The following is a 20,399-nucleotide window of genomic DNA, read 5'->3' on the forward strand; positions in this document are numbered from 1 at the left end:
AACCTTCTTATGTGATTTTATACTTGTTAACTCAGCTTGATTAGTTCCAAACTACTGCCTTGCTTATCCTTTTTGTGTTCCTGTCAGTTATCTCTGATTCGAGAGTTATCCTTGAGTTTGTTAAACTGAATCTCTTCCAATACTCTTCATCGACTGTACATCCTCGTTTACTTGTAAATTTAGCAGTTCTTTCAAAACTCTTGCGGAGATTATCCTTATTGCTTGTCCTTCTTGTTTCAAAGTCTTTTATCCTTCTGAATAAACTCGAGAATAGTTGTAATGTCGCGTGCGATCTTTAGGCACAGTAATGCGAAGCTTTAGTTCTTTAGAATGTGGTTTGTGGTTATGGAAGGGGAGGTACACATGGCTGCTTTTGCGATTTTTAAATTATGGTTTTTTATTTCTAACTGATATGGTTTTGAACCTCGTTGAAAAGGGTTTGAAGGATTAACATGATTTTCAAATTTGGTTTGAAACTTTTGGTTTAAATGTTTTGCTTTTGAAATTGAATCGAAACTCTTGGTTTGAATAATATGGCTTACAGAAAAAAATGAGTTTTACGATTTTTTTTATTTGTGATTTTGGTTTATAATTTATCTTATCAAAATAGAATTCAAATTGAAAGGTTTTTATTTAAGAATAAATGAATTTTTGAGCCTTTTGAAAAAGCTTTCATAATGAATTGGTTTAGATTGGACTTGTTTTCACAGCTTTGCGAAATGTTACAAAAGCAGTCTTTGGTTTTGAAATTACGTCGGATATTTTTGGTTTGGAGGATATTGTTTAAAAAGAAAAGTGAGTTCTTCAATTATGTTCATTTGCGCATTTGGTTTCCAAATTATCTTATCGAAAGGAATTCAAATTGAAAAGTTTTTATTTAAGAAAACCATGATTCAAGTAGATGACTTTCGAGTAAACGATTTTTGGCTCTTTTGAAAAAGTTTTAACAATGAACTCATTTATATGAAACTTGATTTAAAGGTTTTAAAAAGTATTACAAAATTGATTTATTGTTTTAAGACGAACTTCGGATGCGTAATGACGATAATCAGAGGGACGCAGCGGAAGGCAAAAGGGAACGTCGACACGGTAGGATGATGGCAAACGAGGTGCCTTGGCAACTTGTTGGATTAGCAACGTTGAAAGTAGGATGCCTCGTGGGGAATATGTGTGTGTATATATATATATCCTATCGCGTGATTCAGATTTTCGAGGGCGAAAATCTTTTTATGGAGGGGAGGATGTAAGAACCCGCGTTTTCGCGCAAAACTATTTTAATAAAATAATTTTAGTACCCGGAATAGATTCAAAAATTTAGAAGTTTTAATTTAAAAATATAAATGAGAAATTTGGTTTCAGTGAATTTTTCTGAGTTGGAAAATGTATTTCTTTCGAACAGTTTTTGTAAAAACGCATACTGGCAATTAAGCCGGCAGTACCGGCTCTGGTCTGTCCAGCACTACGTATTTTGAAAAATAATATTTGGAAAGTGATTTATTGTATTGAAAGGAGAAAAATAATTTAGAATAAAAAACCGGACACTAATCTTAAAGGTTTTGGCCCAAAGTGGGCCAAACGGACCAAAAATGCTAACAGGTTGGATGGGCCCAAACCGGGCCCAAGGTCCAACATATATAAGTGAGTAAATGAGCCAAGGAAGCTCATTTCAGCACAAAGAGAGAGTTCGATTCGGTTCGAGGGAAGAGAGGAAGAAGAGAGAGTGCTCTTTTCACCTCCACCTTCCGGGAGCCATAACTTTTGATCTGGAGCTCCGATTAATGAGCCGTTTGCGGCCACGCGAAGCTCTTAACGAGCTCTTCCTTTACATCTAGGTTTTTCTCGTAAAAGATTGCTGTTCACTCTCCAGTTTCGTGCCCTAGCAGTTCTGCATTTTTATGTTTGGTTTTTGAGTAGATTTTGTGGTTTTGCTTGTTTAGGTGATCTCTAGTAGCGGGTAAATGTTGAATTTTATCCCTAATCATGTTGGGTAATGTAATGATTCACTAAACCCTTGTATTTAGTTGTTTTATGTATCTTAGGTTTTGATTTTGGTGATATATGTGTTGTTAGTGTGAGCCTTGGTGTTTATTGGTGTTGGTTGAGGCTTTGGATCAAATTTGGTTGCTTTGTTTTGGTGTTTGGTGCGTTTGGGAATCGGCCAAGGTATGGTTTCAGTTTTCTTTATGTAATATATAATGTTCATGGACACTTAGGCTAGTGGCCCATAGGATAGGATTGAATTGGATATGTGGTTGTTGTGGTATATGTATGATGATGGTAATTGTTAAGAATTATTGGTGTTAATGATATATTATGATGTGGAATGATGTGGGTGAGTGTGTATGTTGATATGGGTAACATAAATGTTGATTTTGATGATTATTGTTTGGAAGATGTGAGTTTTATGAGATTAATATAAAGAGTTGTAGTAGTTGATGTTGTTAATAATTCATGGAAATGCCATTTTTGAATGAAGAGAATTATGCTTGTTTATGAAATCTTGAATGTTGAGGAATACGGAATTTGATGGTTCACAATGGTGTTGATGAGTTATGATGTTAATTGTGTGAGAAGGGTGAAGTTGAGGTTTGAATTTGTGAATTATGAGTTATGGTTGGGTTATGGTGAAAAGATTGAGTTAGAGAGGTTTGATAGTTGAGAATAGTATAATATTTTGTAAAGGGTAGATTATGATGGGAATTGGAGTTTGAGGTGGTTTTGGTTTGATTTTGGTTGGGAGTGTTGGTAAGTTGAGGTTTTGAGACTTTTGGTAAAAGTTAGTTTTTGGTGAACTTTGTCTGATCATAACTTTTGCCTCGATTTTCAAAATTGGGTGTAATTTGTTTAGAATTAAAGATCTTTGAAAACCCTTTAAATTGATATAAAGTTTGTGAAATTTGAAATTTTGTAGAGGGAGTTATGATCATTCAAAGTTGGTGCTAAAAATATGGGATTTTCTGATATATGCGCACGCACAGCCTTGTGCGCACGCACAGCCCTGCAAAAATGTTATTCTGTCGGACGCACAGGCAAGGGAAAGGGCTTTGGTGGCAGCGCTAGCATACGTTGTCTGCACGCACATCAATGAAGAATTACGACCTGTGCAGACGCACACCCCTGTGCGCACGCACAAGTCGGGAAGGGTCGTCTATTTGGGGGCGCTCGCACAGCTTGTGCGAGTGAACAGGCTGTATATTTTAGTACTTGTGCGTACGCACACCCCTATGCGTACGCACACTTTCAAAATCTTCCTGGGCGTGCACACGCACACCCCTGTGCGGACGCACACGCCCTGTTTCATAAATTTTAACTTTGTTTTCAACTATTTCACCTTCCCAACAAGGTTGTAAGCTTCTATAACACCATTTTAAGGCTTTTGAACTTAATTTTGAGTATGGGAATATGGGAGATAAGCTAGGTGTTTTAGTTGATGTTTATTTGGAAAAAGTTAGCAAACAGAGAACTAGGATTCTGTTGTATTGGGGAAGGTTTGATGATGTGTGATGAATGGTTGATGGATGAGATGCGAAACCAAGGAACTGAAATGTGCATGAACAGTGGGTGAAAGGAGTCGAGGACTCTGAATGAAGTAATGGATCCATCTTGTGCTAAAAATGTTTTGAAAACCACTGTACCACTTTTTATTGAAACTAAGAGACGCTATGCGCCCGGGCAGGGGCTGAGGTTGGATCCCGCCTGTTCGAGGTAGCGGTGGCGGCATAAGGGCGGTGGTTCATCCCGCTTGCGCTTAGATGTGAGGTCAGTGGCAATAGATCCCGCTCGCATCCTTTCGGATCTATAGAGCGTGCAGGCGTCGGTACCTGGACAGTGATCCGAGCACTATACCTCGGGGGATTCCCATATGAGAAAATCCAAAGGGCGACGTCTCCATGGAGATGTGTCGGGTTGGCAGTTGAACCGACAATGTGATATCACAGCCAATAGGGCAGACATTCATCATGTGCATCTTCTATATGCTTGCTTGCTTTGTTTACTTGAGTTTGCCTAATTGTATAACATGCCTATCTGCTTCTTGAACTACTTGTTGTATATGAATATTAATTGTGTTTTACTTGTTTGTATTAATTGTGATTGTCTGGTGTTGAGGAGGTTATGTAGGCGGTGGCGATGGGATCGCACGGAGGTTAGGTTGGCGAGGGCTGTGGGATACAGCGGTATGATTAGTATTAGTTAGAAATCCCCTAAGTTAGACAACCCTACTTATGGTTTATGGTTTAAGTTTTGTATATATTTATTTATAATTGTCCTAAGCTTGATTATCCGTATGTGATGTGAAGTTCTAGGATTGCCTTCGGCGTCCCGGAGCCTTACATCTTACATCATTGGGCACTGTTACCATACTGAGAACCTCCGGTTCTCATTCCATACTTTATTGTTGTTTTTCAGATGCAGGGCGTAGTCCACCTCGGTGAGATTGCGGATATGGTGACAGAGCGGAGTATGGTTCCTCTTGGTTTATTTATGTTTTTCCTTGTTATAGTTACTCTCACATCTTTTGTATATTTATCTTTATGGCCTTAGAGGCTTATTTGAGAGAATGGTTGTATAAGCTGTTTTTAACTCAAAAACTCTGTATATCTATATATACTAGTCGGCTTAAACTCCGCAAGCCACGACTAGTTCCCTATGATTATTATACTATTATATTTATATATATCACATTCTTTTGCATCTATATCTTGTTTCTTATGTGTTAGCTTCGTGTGAACGTTTTTAAGCTTTTCAAATTCCGTTTTTGAGCTATATCCTTCATCAGGCTTCTAGAATATATTATTTCCTTCCATATATAAATATGTATAAGCCTTAGGACTGTCGTAACCTCTGATTAACCTTTGCTTTACGGCTAAAGGTAAGGCTTAGGGAAATTGGTGTGTATCACACTCCAGTATCTCCAACCAAAGTACTTCAGGATCTCGAGCCCAAGGAGTTCTCTTGCACTCTTTTGGACATTCTTGTGTTATTGGGCCTTGCACTAGTCACACAACCATTTTTATTTTTTTTTCTTACGCCCCCTCTTTCAAGTTCACTAGTCTTGCCACTATAAATCCATGTCATTGTATTTTTAGAGTCAGCTTCATTAATCATATTATCATTTTTTGTGATTGCTATGTTACATTTTTTGTGATTACATTTTGAATGGTCATTAATCCACTCATTCAAAATTATTTCTTGAATCAACATTTTACCCTTCTCTTCTTCTTCCTTCCTTGGCACCCCCACCACAACTTTAGCCGCATGATCTCCATAGTTTGCCATGGTTGTTGCTTGTTAACACCCTATATCCATAATCGGATGCTTGCTTACTATAACTTTTCTTCATTGTTCACAGCTATGCCCACTTTCTCCATCAGCTTCCAAGTTGCAATTCAATCCATATGCCTTACATCCCACCTTTTTTACCAATACATCAAATCTACTGGTGCTTATTGTGATATGAACCCAATCATTTATCACACCTGACTACTCCCCCCAATTGGCCTCCTATTGCACTGAAAGTGTCTCCTAACTAAGCATGCAACAAAACTCCAAAGCATTCTAACTACACTCTTCAGGTTTTACTTTACTCTGTCTCTTCGCATCTCCATATACTACAGAAGAATTGCAAAAGGCTATTCATTTCAAATGTGTATGCCTCTTCTGCATTCAATACACAATCAAAAGTCAAAAGAGCTTTATACGCTCCCAATTCCTGTACTTAGACAACTTGATGCAACTTCTTCTCATTCATTTTCTTCAAGGAGTTATAATCAACAACCTTCATCGTTCCACCTAATAGACTTCTCTGTAACCAGTCTAGAGTCTCTTTCACCAATGATACTTTCACTTTCTATGTAAAACGTTGTGGTGTGGCCGACTCAAACATCATGTGGCTGTTTCATATTGGTTGTTCGCCATACGTGGATGTAGACTTCTAGGTCCCTGACAATGGCACTAATGTTCCGAGGGTTACCTAAAATTGGGTTGTTTTTGGGCTTGAACGTGAGGTCCAAGCTCCTTTAAGGGTAGCGTCCGACTTGTATTGGAGCCGAGATGCTGCCGTCCGAGTTACTCGTGAGGAGGTGGGGAATGGTACCTGCAAGAGACTTCGGTACTTAAATTAGCAAGGACTTTGAGCAGGTTTTAGTATATTGGCCTTGAATATACCTGAGGAGTGTTAGTGTACTTATAGTAGAATAGATAACCACTTTTTTTAGTAGTTCTACCTTTATTGGTGGATAACCGTTCCCTTTATCTTAAAGATTTATTAAGATTTCCCTTCTAGATAGAGTAGAGAGATAGTAAGAGATATTTTAGGATTCGATTGCTTATTCAAATGAGTAAAGTCGGTCTTATGCCGTCATACCCGATCTCTTATGAGGTCAGACAGGTAGAAAGGGGTCATCTTATTTGGTGTATCTTTATCTTTATTGGACCTGACTTTATGTTTTTAGGTTAGAGGGTAAACAATATTGTAATACTTATTCTTATCATAATAAAAAAAAATTCTAATATGCTTGTACTTAGAGTGGTTATGGTGATAATTATAAAATATTTTAAAAATGAAGTTATATATTTTTTTATATTTTAATAATATTTTTTAGTATTTTTTTTTTCAAAAAAGTTGTTAAAAGAAAATATATAACTTTAATTTTAATAATATTTTTTAAAATATTATAGTAACTATAAATACTGTAGTATAGATATATTTAAATGACCCATCATAATGATGCATGATTGAAAGTGATCATACATTCATACATCCTCTTTTAGGACATTATTATAGTCATTTTCTTTTAGTCAATGCTGAGATAGTGATATCGGTTGCTTTTCTTTTAGGCCATTATAGTCATTTTCTCTTTCAGTATGCTTAAAGTCATGCTGAGATAGTGAGATCAATGCTGAAATAATGCGATCAATTGCCATCATGTTTTTATTTATTTATTTTAAACTTTAAATTTTACGATTTAAAATTTAAAGATGATTTTGTCATATTCTTTTAAAATAGATTTTGAATAACCCTTTAATTACCTTTCTATAATGTTAAGGTGATGGATTCAAGTTTCAAAATAAAATTATAGTATTTCTACACGTACTACATCCTTTGTGTTTTTGTTTTTCACTTTTTCTTCAAAACATGTGCTGTATCAAGATGTCTCTTTCGTTCATTGAATTCAGTTTTAAGTAAGGTTCTCAGAAACGCTTTAATTATTGATTTATAAATGTGTTTTCAGATAATGATAAAAATTCATAAATTAAATCGTGTAAACTATCTTTAGAAAGATAGCATAAAAAAATTAAATTTTATAAGATTAATTAATATCAAACAAAAAATGCAGTACATATAATCACTTATAATCAGCATAACTTTAAAATATGTCATACATTCTCTTTCTTTTTTCGTAGATATAAGTAACAATTACAAGGAATGAAAAAAAAAAACTAACAAAGTAAAAAATATTAGCCCTAAAATTTGAAGCAAAGGCCTCTAGAATACATTGAGAAAGAATTACAATATACACAATTTTTGTCATAAGCTTTCATAAGGAGAAAATATTTGTATAAATTTAAAAACAACAGCTCTCTTCAACACAATCAAAAACACCAGCAGCACAATAAAATTAGAAATCAAATAAATCCTCAACAAAAATTCAAAAACAGCAACAAATAATCAACAAAAACTATGAAATCAATAAATCATCAACAAAAATTCAAAAACAACAGAGTTAAAAATTCAAAAACAGCATCAGCAACATAGCAAAGCCATTTTGTATCAATAATTTCAACAAAACACAAAATCTTTGTAGTCTTATCTATGATTTTGCTTTTAGAAATCAGAACAGAGAATAAAAAGAAAAATGTATTGTTATGAGCACTACAAGTAACCTTCGACAGGGGTTGAGCGCGACAGAGAGCAAGACGACAGTGAGCAGCACGAAGGTGGTGAGGCGATGGCGAGCAGCACAAACAGAGAAGTCACGGGAGGATGGAGGATGCACGCTGAGCTGAGACAGAACGGAGCGAACAGGGGGACTAAGGAACACGTTCTCCTTTTTTTTAATTCAACAAAATGGCGTCATTTAGGGTAAACCGGCCAGTTTTTGTTCAATCCAATCAGGTGATTTTCAGCCGGTTCAATAGTTTTTGGCCAGTTTTGTCATCAACAGTTTTAAGCATGAAACCAAACCGTTAAAACTGTTGATTCTCAGTTAGACTGGTTGGACAAGTCGGTTTGGTCTAATTTTTAGAACTATGGTTTTAAGACAAAAATATGAAGAAAAAAAATTGAAAGTTGGAGACAGGAAAGTGTTTGAAAGAAGAGACAGACAAATACAAAAAAAATCCATCTCAGAGAAAAAGAGAAGGATTTGTGCAGGGGCAAAAGCTAGAATAATTTTAGGAGGGGCAAAAATTAATTTTATAATTAGAGTAAAGTATTGTTTTTGTCTCTAACGTTTGGGATAAGTCTTAAAGTTGTCCCTAACATTTTAATCGTCCTATTTAAGTCCCTAATGCTTCAAAATTGGCTCAATGTTGTCCTACTGTTAGGGATCCGTTAACAGAATTGACGGGAGGACAAAATTAAGATGATTTTGAAACGTTAGGGACTTAAATAGAACAAAAATATTGGGGATAAAAACAATACATAGAAATAAATTTTAATTTTATCCTTCAATAATATCAATTTTTTACTGTATATAATATTTAATTATTTTTTAAGCACATCAAAGTAAATTACACTTAACCACGCTACTTTTATTCTAAATAATTTTTTTATATTTTGATATTAACTTATAACTTTAAGTGTAAAATTATAAAAAAATAAATTTATTTAGAATGAAAGTAATGTGATTAAGTGTAATTTACTTTGATGTGATTAAAAAATAACTGAATACTATATACAGTAAAAAATTGATATTATTGAAGGATAAAACTAAAATTTATTTCTATGTATCGTTTTTGTCTCCAATGTTTTCTTCCTATTTAAGTTTCTAACATTTCAAAATCGTCTCAATTTTGTCCCTCTGTCAATTCTGTTAACGGATCCCTAACGGTAGGACAATATTGAGTCAATTTTGAAACGTTAGGGATTTAAATAGGACGATTGAAACGTTAAGGACAACTTTAGAACTTACCCCAAACGTTAGGGACAAAAACGATACTTTACTCATTACTCATATAATATAAAAGAGACTAAACTAGATATATTAGGAGAGTTAAATTAAAATTTTTATATAATTTATAAAGAAAAATTAAGATTTAGGGTCACTGCCTTCCTCCTTTTTTATATGAGACTTCGCCTCTGAATTTATATATGGTGAAAAAAGTTAAATTTGATCTGGATTAATTTTTTAGATGTCAAGCTAGTGGCTCGAATGAATTTTTGTTGATTCATTTTTCTTTAAAAATTTGTCCATTAAGAATTACAAAATAATATGGATAATTAGACATGGTTTAGTGTACTGTTCTTCAGTTTCTAAAATTTTTTTAAAGCCCTCAAATTAAAAACCAACCTTTTTCGCAAGGAAGAATAAGGTGTAGTGATGATGAATCTAACAAATTTGATGATGATAATGATAAGGATTAAGAAAGAAGTACACAAGTTTTTACTAATATTTATTAATAGTGGGAGTACGTACTCCTCATCTAGCACCCGACGCTCTGCTAGGGTTTCACTGCGCCGCCTCTATGGTTACACCTTTCTTTGTCTTTTCTTTGTCAAACTCTTTTCCATCTTCTTCTACTTTCTTTTCTTAATTTCTTTTCCACTTAACTCCCTAATTTTCATTTTCTCTCCCAATTCATTCCTCTTTTAATTCATTCCATTCTCTAATTCACTCATTCCATATATCTTATTTCTGTTTGGAATCATTAAATACCAATACTGATTTTCTCTACACCATGAACAACAAATCAGAGACTCATAACCCTTATATAATTGCTATGACGGTGGAGGGTGCCAGCCTTCAAGTGGCACCCAAAGAAATATGAAACTGCTCTCGTGGAATTGTCGGGGTTTGGGGAGACTCCTAACAATCCATAGTCTTAAAGGAATTTGCAAATCCTACTCCCCCGAGGTTGGTTTTATCTGTGAAACAAAAAATCAATCTCGACAAGTTGAAGGAAAATTAAGATCTTGTGGTTTCAAGGAATGGTTTATTGTGGATCCGGATGGATTATCAGGGGGTTTGGCAATGGCATGGAGGGATGGTTGCACTGTTTAGATTTTGCAGCACAGTAGATTCTTCATTGCGGCATCAGTTCTGACAGCTGGTTCTAATGATCCCTATGGTGTTCTAGGTGTTTATCTCAGTTCAAATGATCAACATAGAATAGCTCAGTTTGCTGAATTAACTTCAGTCACGCAACAGTTTGATGGTAAGATTGTGTTAATGGGTGATTTTAATGCCATTTCTAGTCAATTAGAGAAAGCAAGTGGGGGTGCTAAATCTCCTTCTTCTATCGAAACCTTTAACATTTTTATTGATGATAATTCTCTGATAGATATTGGTATGGTCGGAAGACCATTCACTTGGTCGAATAGACGGAGGGGTGATGAGTTGATACAGGAAAGACTGGACCGATTCCTAGTAGGAGTTGATTGGCAGCAACTCTATCCCAATGCAACGGTTCTTAGACTGTCAGAATTAGGCTCGGATCACTCCCCTCTTCTCTTAGACTCTAATCCGAGAACTGAGAGATCTAAATGCAGATTTAAATTTCAAGAAAGATGGTGTTCCAATGATGAAATAAGGCAGATTGTTAGAGAGGTTTGGCACGAACAGATTAATGGTTCAGCCATGTATATCCTAGCTCAAAAACTAAAGCGTTGTCAACATAAGATTGTCAGATGGCAGCAAGAATACAGATCTAATTCGAAGGTGGAAATTGATTTACTACAGTCTGAATTAGAGGAACTTCGTTTAGCAGGAATTCATGGAGGCGACATCATTTCAGAAATAGAGGACAAACTTGAAAAAGCATTGCAAAATGAGGAATCTTATTGGAAAGATAAGTCTAGAGTCAAATGGCTCAAATTTGGCGATCAGAATACAACTTTCTTCCATCAGAAATTTAGAAATCGAACCCGAAGAAATAGAATTTGGCAACTAACTGGCAGTGACGGTGAAGTGGCTACTTCAAATGCGGGTATTGCTTCTGTGGTTGAATTTTATTTCAAGGACATCTTTTCCTCCACTTGTCATGAGAATCTTGAACCTCTGTTTACTGATTTTGAACCTAAGGTTACAGCTCACATGAACCGTAGGCTTCAAAGACCAGTGACTATGGAGGAAGTGAAACGTGCAACATTTAGCATTCATCCTCAAAGTGCTCCAGGAGATGATGGTATGACAGCAAAATTTTTTCAAAGCTTCTGGAACATACTTAGTGGTGATGTGTTTCGAGTAGCTAAAAGCTTCTTTTCAGGGGGCAGAATTTTGAAGGGTTTTAATCACACTCAAATCTGTCTTATTCCCAAGATTTCTGATGCTAAAGATATGACTCAGGTAAGACCAATAAGCCTATCTTCAGTCTTTTACAAGATTATCTCCAAAGCATTTGTACATAGACTTCAGGGTATGATGAATAGATTAATTAACCCTACGCAGAGTGCTTTTATTAAAGGCAGACTAATCTCTGATAATATTCTAATTGCTCATGAGTGTATGCATTACTTGAAGAACAAAAAAAGGGAACTCGAAAATGAAATGGCGCTAAAATTAGATATGAGTAAGGCATATGATAGGATGGAATGGCACTTTCTTTGGTTTATATTGGAGAAGTTTGGTTTTGACTCCCGGTGGATCCGAGAATTAGTGACAACTGTTTCTTATTCTGTTATTGTGGAAGGACAACCTTATGGTTTCTTCAAACCAAATAGAGGTATTCGACAAGGAGATCCTCTATCTCCCTATCTTTTTCTTTTCTGTGCAGAAGGTCTCTCCTTCTTGCTACACAAGGCAGAACAAAACAGACTAATTCAGGGTCTTCAGATACATAGGCGATGTCCCAAGGTCAACCACCTCCTCTTTGCTGATGATTCCATCTTATTCTGTAAGGCTAATCCTGAAGCATGTTCCAATATCCTGCATTTATTGAATTCTTATGAAAGCATCAGTGGCCAGAGGGTAAATCTTAATAAATCTGCTGTATTCTTTAGCCACAACACTCCCTCCACTACTCGTACACTACTGGCTAACTCTATGAATATTAATCATATTGGGGCTCAGGATAAATACCTTGGTTTGCCTTCTACAGTCTCTAAATCGAAAAAGGCTTCTTTTAGTATGATCAAAGAAAAGGTTCGGAAAAGAATCCAAGGGTGGAAGCGCAATCTTCTATCGTCAGGTGGTGGACACGTATTGCTTAAGGCAGTGGGAGAAGCTATTCCTATTTATACATTGTCTTGCTTCAAGTTGCCTGATGCTTTAATCTCAGAAATTCACTCTCTACTTTCTCAGTTCTGGTGGGGACAAAAAGGTTCTGAAAGGCGGATGGCTTGGATTAGCTGGAACACTATGACTCGCCCACGAAAAGAAGGAGGCCTTGGATTTAAAAATCTCAGAATTCAAAATCTGGCGCTTTTAAGCAAACAGTTTTGGCGACTTATAACACAGCCTACTTCCTTATTATCCAAAATCCTAAGAGGTAAATACTTTAGCAATGGTAATGCTATAACTGCAGAAATTGGAGTCTTGCCTTCTTGGGGATGGAGGAGCATACTGGAAGGCCGAAAGATTGTTGAAAAAGGTCTTAATTGGGCTGTGGGTACTGGAGAGAAGATCCGAACCTTTGAGGATCCTTGGCTGCCTCCTCCGTATCCTTTAATGATTTTTGACATGCCAAATAGACAAGCTATTTCTGAGTTGGTTCCAAGAGTTAAAGATCTAATTACTGAAGATAGGAATTGGAATCAGAATCTTATTCAAGAATTATTTCCCCAAGACGTTGCAAACAGGATTTTGTCAGTTAAAATTCAGCAGAGTAGGGACAAATTGCAATGGGATTTGAACAAATCCAAACAATATGATACAGCTTCAGGTTACAGAATTGGCTATTTATTTTACCATCTGCCTCTGGAGCTTTGCCCTAATTATATGCAACAGAAAAAAGCCGTGAATTGATCTATGGAAGTTGAACTTGCCTCACAAAATTAAGCTATTTATCTGGAAAGCTCTCCATGACCGGCTCCCGGTGCTTGCTCAGATTCATCGCATCCCATCTATATCACCAATATGCCCCTGCTGTCATGAAGCAACCGAAACAGTCACTCATTGTTTGACTGATTGCTCTAGAATTAAAGATGTATGGTCTCAGAGTTATCTTCGTGACTGTCTTCCCCCTCAGAGTCCTAACGACATTTGGACATGGTGGATTGCATCAACAGAGATGCTTAACCCATTGAAGAATGATGACCGTAATCCTCAATTGCTTGCCATCATTTGCTGGAACTGCTGGAAAGCTCGCAACCAGTTGATTTTTGAAGGTTCTACTTCAATGCCGTCTGCCATTCTAGCAAGCTCTGTCAAGTTGCTCCGTGAAATCCAAAGAACTCCCAGTTTAGGTCATCATCTTCATGAGGCAAGCTCTTAGTTGCATTCAATTTGATTTATCATTCTTTCTTCTTTAAGATTTTTTTTGTTTTTCAACCATGCACCGTTGGATGAATACCTTCAGTGTAGTGTTTTTGGGAAATCCCCACCTTTCATTATACTGTCCTGCTTTCGGAGATCTTTGTATTTCATTTTTCAATAATTAATGGAATATAGCTATCTTTGGAAAAAAAAAAAAAAAAAGAAAGAAGTACACAAGTAACTTCAATGGCTATTAAATCATATTCTAAAGCTTAACTAAATTTTTCATTTAAATGGTTGTGTTTCTTATTGTTAGCACTTATGTTGAGAAAGTTAAGAATTTTGTGATGAAAGAAGAGTTCGAGGACAGAGAGATGATATGGGTGTTGGACTATTGGTGAAGAAACAGAGGACGACACCCGTAGTATAAATGTCATTATGGTTGTTACGGCCTCTTTTTCTCTCTCCAATCAATACAAACTAAATTTTATTGGACAAATAACGAAAATTATAAATAATGTGAATAATAAATTTGATTTCAGGTTCACTAAATATAAATAAATTTAATTAATTTAAAATTTAAATTCTAAAAGTAAAATTAATTTTTTTAATCTATTATTTAAATTTTTTTAAAAAAGCATTGTTCTCCTATATTTTATGCAGGTTCCAAGCCAAATCCTTGTCCAAACCAACTTCATACGGTATAAAAGCACTGGATTATTATTGATGTAATTAACCGTAACTAACCTGTGCTATAAAATATATGGGAGGCGTACCCATCTAATCTCAGAACACAAATCGAAGAAAAAGTTCAATAAAGAAGATTCAGTAGAAGAAAATACCAATTAATATCATAAATGAAACCATTTTACCTTGTCTGGTAGCAACTAATAAAAGTGTATAATACTTTTGAAGGTTGAAGTGAGGAAGACGCAATTGAAAAAACAGATGAAAGCAATAAAGTTAGAAAAATAATATGACATTATTTAAATTTATTATTTTTAGTTATTAATTAATTATTAATATTTAAAATATAATTATTAAAATTAAATTAATAACTAAATTCAATAAATTTTTAAGATCCTTTATATTTCTTGTAAAGTTATTGCTGATTATTGGACCAACTTTTTGCCTCAATAAATCTTTTAAAGATCTATGTAGGACTGACATGCATATAAAATATAAATTGACACTAGATATTTTATTGAAATGTTGTGTTTTATGTGGTTGTTCAATTTTCAAGATGAAACATGATTAAATGTTTACAACAGGAATTTAGTAATTAAATTTTAAATTGTAGAAATCTCATTTAAAAGTTAAAATTTGATTTTTTATTACAATGCAACATTCTCGAGTTTATTTGATGATTGAACATAAGTATTTTAGATTAAACCAGAATATATTACTTGAGTACATTTTGTAAACTTTTATGTCTTTCGTTTAAATTGTATTTACATTGCATTCGAAAATTAGTTTCTCACATATTTAGTATTTTGTAATATATTTCAAAAAGCGTTTTAAAATATATTTAAAATCTGTTAAGACCTCAAAAATGTTTTATTAGGTATCTTAGATTATAAAAACTTTAAATAAATCTTTTGAACTTACATGCTAACTCATCCTTACACACTTACACACATGTCCTTGTTTAAAGACTTTAAAGCATTTTAGATTCTTGTTCCATATTTAAAAAAAAAGAATTAAAATATAGTTCAACTCCTTCTCTCATATTGTTTTACCATTTTTAAGAAGATTTTTTATCTATAACAATATATAATGGTAATACATAGATTTAGTGTTCAAGATTTTTTTCAGTATTACCTTTTCTATTAACTTCTTCACTGCTACTTGACCATCTTGACATAATTTTTATCGGTTATCTTTTACCTCTCATCCTTTTCTCTCTTTTCATCTTATCTTTTATTAGTATTATTGAATACAAATAGAAATTTTTTTATTTAATTTACTTTTAATCCAATTTATTTTTTATAAAAATATCACAAACAGAAATAGACACATACCTAAAATTATTATCCTTCAATATTTTACTTGAGGTGCTCTATCTAAATTAATTATTATAAATTATAAATAATAATTTTTTTTGTTTAGATCTATGTTTTGATTATTACTATTATATTTTTTTTTACTCTTAATAGCTATGATTTATATAAGAAATTATTTTATTTTTGGTAAAATTTAAAAATATATTAATCTCATATCAATAATATGTTTACTTTTTAAACATTCAGATACTGAAAATAACAGTAAAATTGGTCCAAATCCAAGTAATAGATGGAACACTAATAATATTTGTGAGTATAAATTATCATTTTTTAAAAACTTTAATTCATAATTAGTAAACTTTTTAATTATTTATAATATAATATGTTACATATATCTATAATTCAGTGTATTATGATTGATAATTGTTCACTTAAAAAATTTATACTATTACTATATTTAAATTTTTTATTATGGTACTATTTTAATGTACTCTAGATTTTTATTATGTATTTATAATTTTGATAAAAATTATTCTTAGAAGAAATATTAATCTTATTTCTTAATTTTTTTTGGTCCAAACAATATTAAATCATTTATATTAAAAGATTTAGATAATTCAAAAAATATTATTTATATGTTAATAATCTATTTTTTAGATATTCAAGTATTAAAATTAGTCTAAATAATATACTGAATGATGATAACATTAGTTCATTGTGTATATATATTCCATTAGTTTGTTAATTTTATCTTTTGAATTATACGGTAAATAATAATGTTTTATATAATTTTATTTTATTTAATATATAATAAATTTAGATTCGAATTTTCTTTTATTCTTTCGACATGATTAAACTGAAATAGTGCCATTATATGATTCATAACTTTAATTTCTATCCTAATAACTATTTTTTATTAATTTTATTTACTATTTTTTTATTTTTGTCATAATAACTATTTTTTTTATTCTAATAATAATTATTTCATGCAGAGAATTGCATCTTGAATTAGAAATAGAAGTAAAAAAATGAAACAAATTAAAAGGTAAATTAATAGAGTAAAGAATTGAAGAAGAGGTTACACATGATTTTTCTACAACTGTTGCCGAAATACAAATGAAAATAAGATAGAAAATATGTTGTCGTTCACCGTGGAAGTGGTTTCTTTATGTAAAGTAACTGATGAATGTACGGGAGAAGTTCTATCATAAAAGACAATATTAAAACTTAAATTTGGTCACTAAAATTTTGAGGTGAGTCATGCTCTGTTAACTATGTACTATTATTCTTACAATAGTAGCTGTTTTATAAAATTTTTTGTTCATACCCTGGCCCAATGCAAAGGCCCAGGTCCAAACTAAAAGGCCTAATCTAAAGGATTAGAGCCTTGCTAAGTGCCGACCTTCACACAAGAAGTCGGTGTCAACCACGACTTGGTCTGAAGAGGTCGGATGTGAGATTAGCTGGCAGATAAACACTCATTCAAATGAGTAACCGCCCCTAAAATCTCTCTAACCGCCTCATAAAGCCATATCTTAACCTCCCCAAGATAATAGGGACGGTTACCACCCTAAAGATACGGCACTACACCAACGGTGGTTATTGGCTCACCACTATAAATACACTGACACCCCTCAGGTATCTCTAAGTCCAATACTCTCTAAGACCTGCTTCACTCTTGCTAACTTAGGCATCGGAGTGTCTTTGCAGGTACCACCCCCCATTCACACGCGAGCACAAGTCGGACGGAGCCTCCCGAGTTGCAGACCTACCCGGAGTTCTCCTCCCTCACACACTTGGGCCGCCAAACGCCATTCGTCGTATTAATCTCCGGTTACCTACCGTAACATTGGCGCCGTTGTCGGGGAACCGCGAGATCATCCCACGATGACAGATAGATCCCATGAAGAAGGCCATGTCGAAATAGATTCTGAACAAGAGAATCTAGACGTGGGAAATGGCAATGAAGACAACGACCAGCACAGAGAGGGTACCTCCGGAGTAAAGAATCCGAAGGTAAATTCCTCAGATGGGCGTGAATCAGAAAAGGACGGACCATCCCACGTAGCTGAACTAATAGGATTGGTCCATAGCCGCCTGGAGCAATTGGAGCAAGAACGGGAGAAACAAAGGGAAACCGAAAGGTACCTTAAAGAGGAGATGGAACGGCGAAAAGAGTTAGAAAGAAAACTCTTACAGCTAGAATCCTCCCTCAAGAACTCCCGCGACGAAGGCGAAGATCAACTCCCGGGCGGAGAAGATCCCTTCAGCGAGGACATAATGAGGGCAAAAGTTCCAAGGAACTTCAAAAGCCCTGATATGGACCTCTATGATGGAACCACGGATCCAAAGCATCATCTAAGCAATTTTAAAAGTCGGATGTATCTAGCCGATGCCTCCGACGCTACGAGATGCAGAGCATTCCCGACCACTTTATCGAAAGCAGCGATGAAGTGGTTCGATAGCCTTCCCCCAAGATCCATCACCAGCTTTGAAGACCTCTCAAGGAAATTCTTGATGAGGTTCTCAATCCAAAAAGACAAGGTAAAACATGCACCAAGCCTCCTGGGAATAAAACAGGAGGTCGGAGAATCTTTACGAGCCTATATAGAAAGGTTCAACAAGGCATGTTTAGAGATCCAAGACCTGCCCACGGAGGCAGTAATAATGGGGTTAGTCAACGGACTTAGAGAAGGCCCCTTCTCACAGTCCATATCCAAAAGACACCCCGTTTCTCTAAGTGATGTACAAGAAAGGGCCGAGAAGTACATCAACATGGAAGAGAATGCAAAGCTAAGAGACCTGAGTTCGCGACCTGGACCCACTTCCTCCTCTAGGGAGAGAGAAAGGGAAGTCAAAAAGAAGGAAGAGCTCGGTCTCGAGAGGCCCAGGAAGTATCACTCTTATACTCCTCTAAAGACTTCTATAGTGGACGTATACAGAGAGATTTGCAACACTGAAAGGCTGCCACCCCCAAGACCTATTAAAAATAAAAAAGGGGGAAGTCGCGGCGAGTATTGCGAGTACCATAAAATATATGGTCACTCCACCAACGACTGTTACGACCTCAAAAATGTGATAGAAAAGCTGGCTAGAGAAGGTCGGCTTGACAGATATCTCATGGAGAGGTCGGACACCCATGGAAAGAGAAAGCGAGATGATATGGACAGGAGAGATCCTCCACCACAGACCCCTGAGAGACACATCCACATGATCTCAGGAGGATTTGCGGGAGGTGGAATCACCAAATCTTCTCGCAAAAGGCATCTCAAAAGAGTCTATCAGGTCGGGGATGAGACACCCGACCTCCCCACTATATCATTCACAAAAGATGATGAGCAAGGGATAATCCCCGGGCATGACGATCCCGTGGTGATAACCATGATCCTAGCCAACGCCCATCTCCACAGAACCCTAGTAGACCAAGGAAGCTCGGCGGACATCCTTTTCAAGCCCGCCTTCGACAAGCTAGGGTTAGATGAAAAAGAGCTGAGAGCCTACCCCGACACCCTCTACGGATTAGGGGATACGCCAATAAAGCCACTAGGATTTTTACCCCCTTCACACCACCTTTGGAAAAGGGGAAAAATCAAGGACTCTGAGCATAGACTTTATAGTCATCGATGAAGGGTCAGCCTACAATGCCTTAATCGGCAGAACTACCCTTAATCGCCTTGGAGCAGTGGTATCAACTCCTCACCTCTGCATGAAATTCCCAACTCCAGGAGGAATAGCAGCGGTGAGGGGAGATCAAAAATTGGCAAGGAAGTGCTATAACGAAAGCCTAAATCTGAGAGGAAAGGGCAAAGAAGTCCACACCATAGAGTTAGGTGGAGCAAGAACCAGAGAAGAGCTACGACCCCAGCCGGGAGGAAAAACCGAGGAGATACAAATCGGAGAGGAGGAAGGAAAAAACACTTACATAGGAGCCAACCTAGGGGAAACCCTGAAACAAAGGTTGGGTGAACTCCTAAGAGCTAATTCCGACCTCTTCTCCTGGAAGGCGTCCGACATGCCCGGGATTAATCCCGAGCTCATGTCCCATAGGCTCTCGGTTTACCCAGGGTCCCGACCTGTACAGCAAAGAAGACGCAAGCTCGGCCCAGAGAGGGCCTCAATAGTAGAAGAGCAAATACAGGCGCTCCTGGAAGCCGGCTTTATTAGAGAGGTCAGATACCCGACGTGGCTAGCCAATGTAGTGCTAGTTAAAAAACAAAATGGTAAATGGAGAATGTGCGTCGACTATACCGACTTAAATAAGGCATGTCCTAAGGACCCTTATCCTCTACCGAGTATTGATACCCTGGTGGACTCCAGCTCGGGGTACCAATACTTATCGTTCAGGGATGCCTACTCGGGATACAATCAAATCCCGATGCATGAACCCGACCAGGAGAAAACATCATTCATCACACCAAAAGCCAATTATTGCTACGTGGTCATGCCATTCGGACTAAAGAATGCAGGAGCCACGTATCAAAGGCTGATGAACAAAGTGTTTTCCCCCCATCTAGGGAGCCTAATGGAGGTATACGTCGACGACATGTTAGTAAAAACTAAGCAAGAAGTCGACCTCTTAACCGACCTCTCACAAGTCTTCAACACTATAAGGGTACATGGGATGAGATTAAATCCCGCAAAATGCGCCTTCGCAGTAGAAGCAGGGAAATTTCTAGGTTTCATGCTAACACAAAGAGGGATTGAGGCCAATCCCGACAAATGCCAAGCCATCCTAGAAATGAAAAGCCCGACTTGTTTGAGAGAGGTTCAACAGCTCAATGGCCGACTCGCAGCCCTCTCCAGATTTTTGGCAGGATCGGCA

General features: G+C 36.0%; 1 protein-coding gene across 1 annotated transcript; it reads left to right on the plus strand.

Moving 5' to 3' along the window:
• The first annotated feature begins 1,038 nt into the window (after positions 1–1,038).
• On the plus strand, positions 1,039–11,590 carry LOC140175647 (uncharacterized). The gene is made up of 4 exons (XM_072204174.1): positions 1,039–1,089; positions 10,233–10,377; positions 10,504–11,507; positions 11,570–11,590. The coding sequence occupies exons 1-4, from the start codon at positions 1,039–1,041 to the stop codon at positions 11,588–11,590; spliced, it is 1,221 nt and encodes a 406-aa protein (XP_072060275.1).
• Positions 11,591–20,399: the final 8,809 nt, after the last annotated feature.

Source organism: Arachis hypogaea, chromosome 10 (genome assembly GCF_003086295.3).
Source record: "Arachis hypogaea cultivar Tifrunner chromosome 10, arahy.Tifrunner.gnm2.J5K5, whole genome shotgun sequence".
Lineage (NCBI taxonomy): Eukaryota > Viridiplantae > Streptophyta > Magnoliopsida > Fabales > Fabaceae > Arachis > Arachis hypogaea.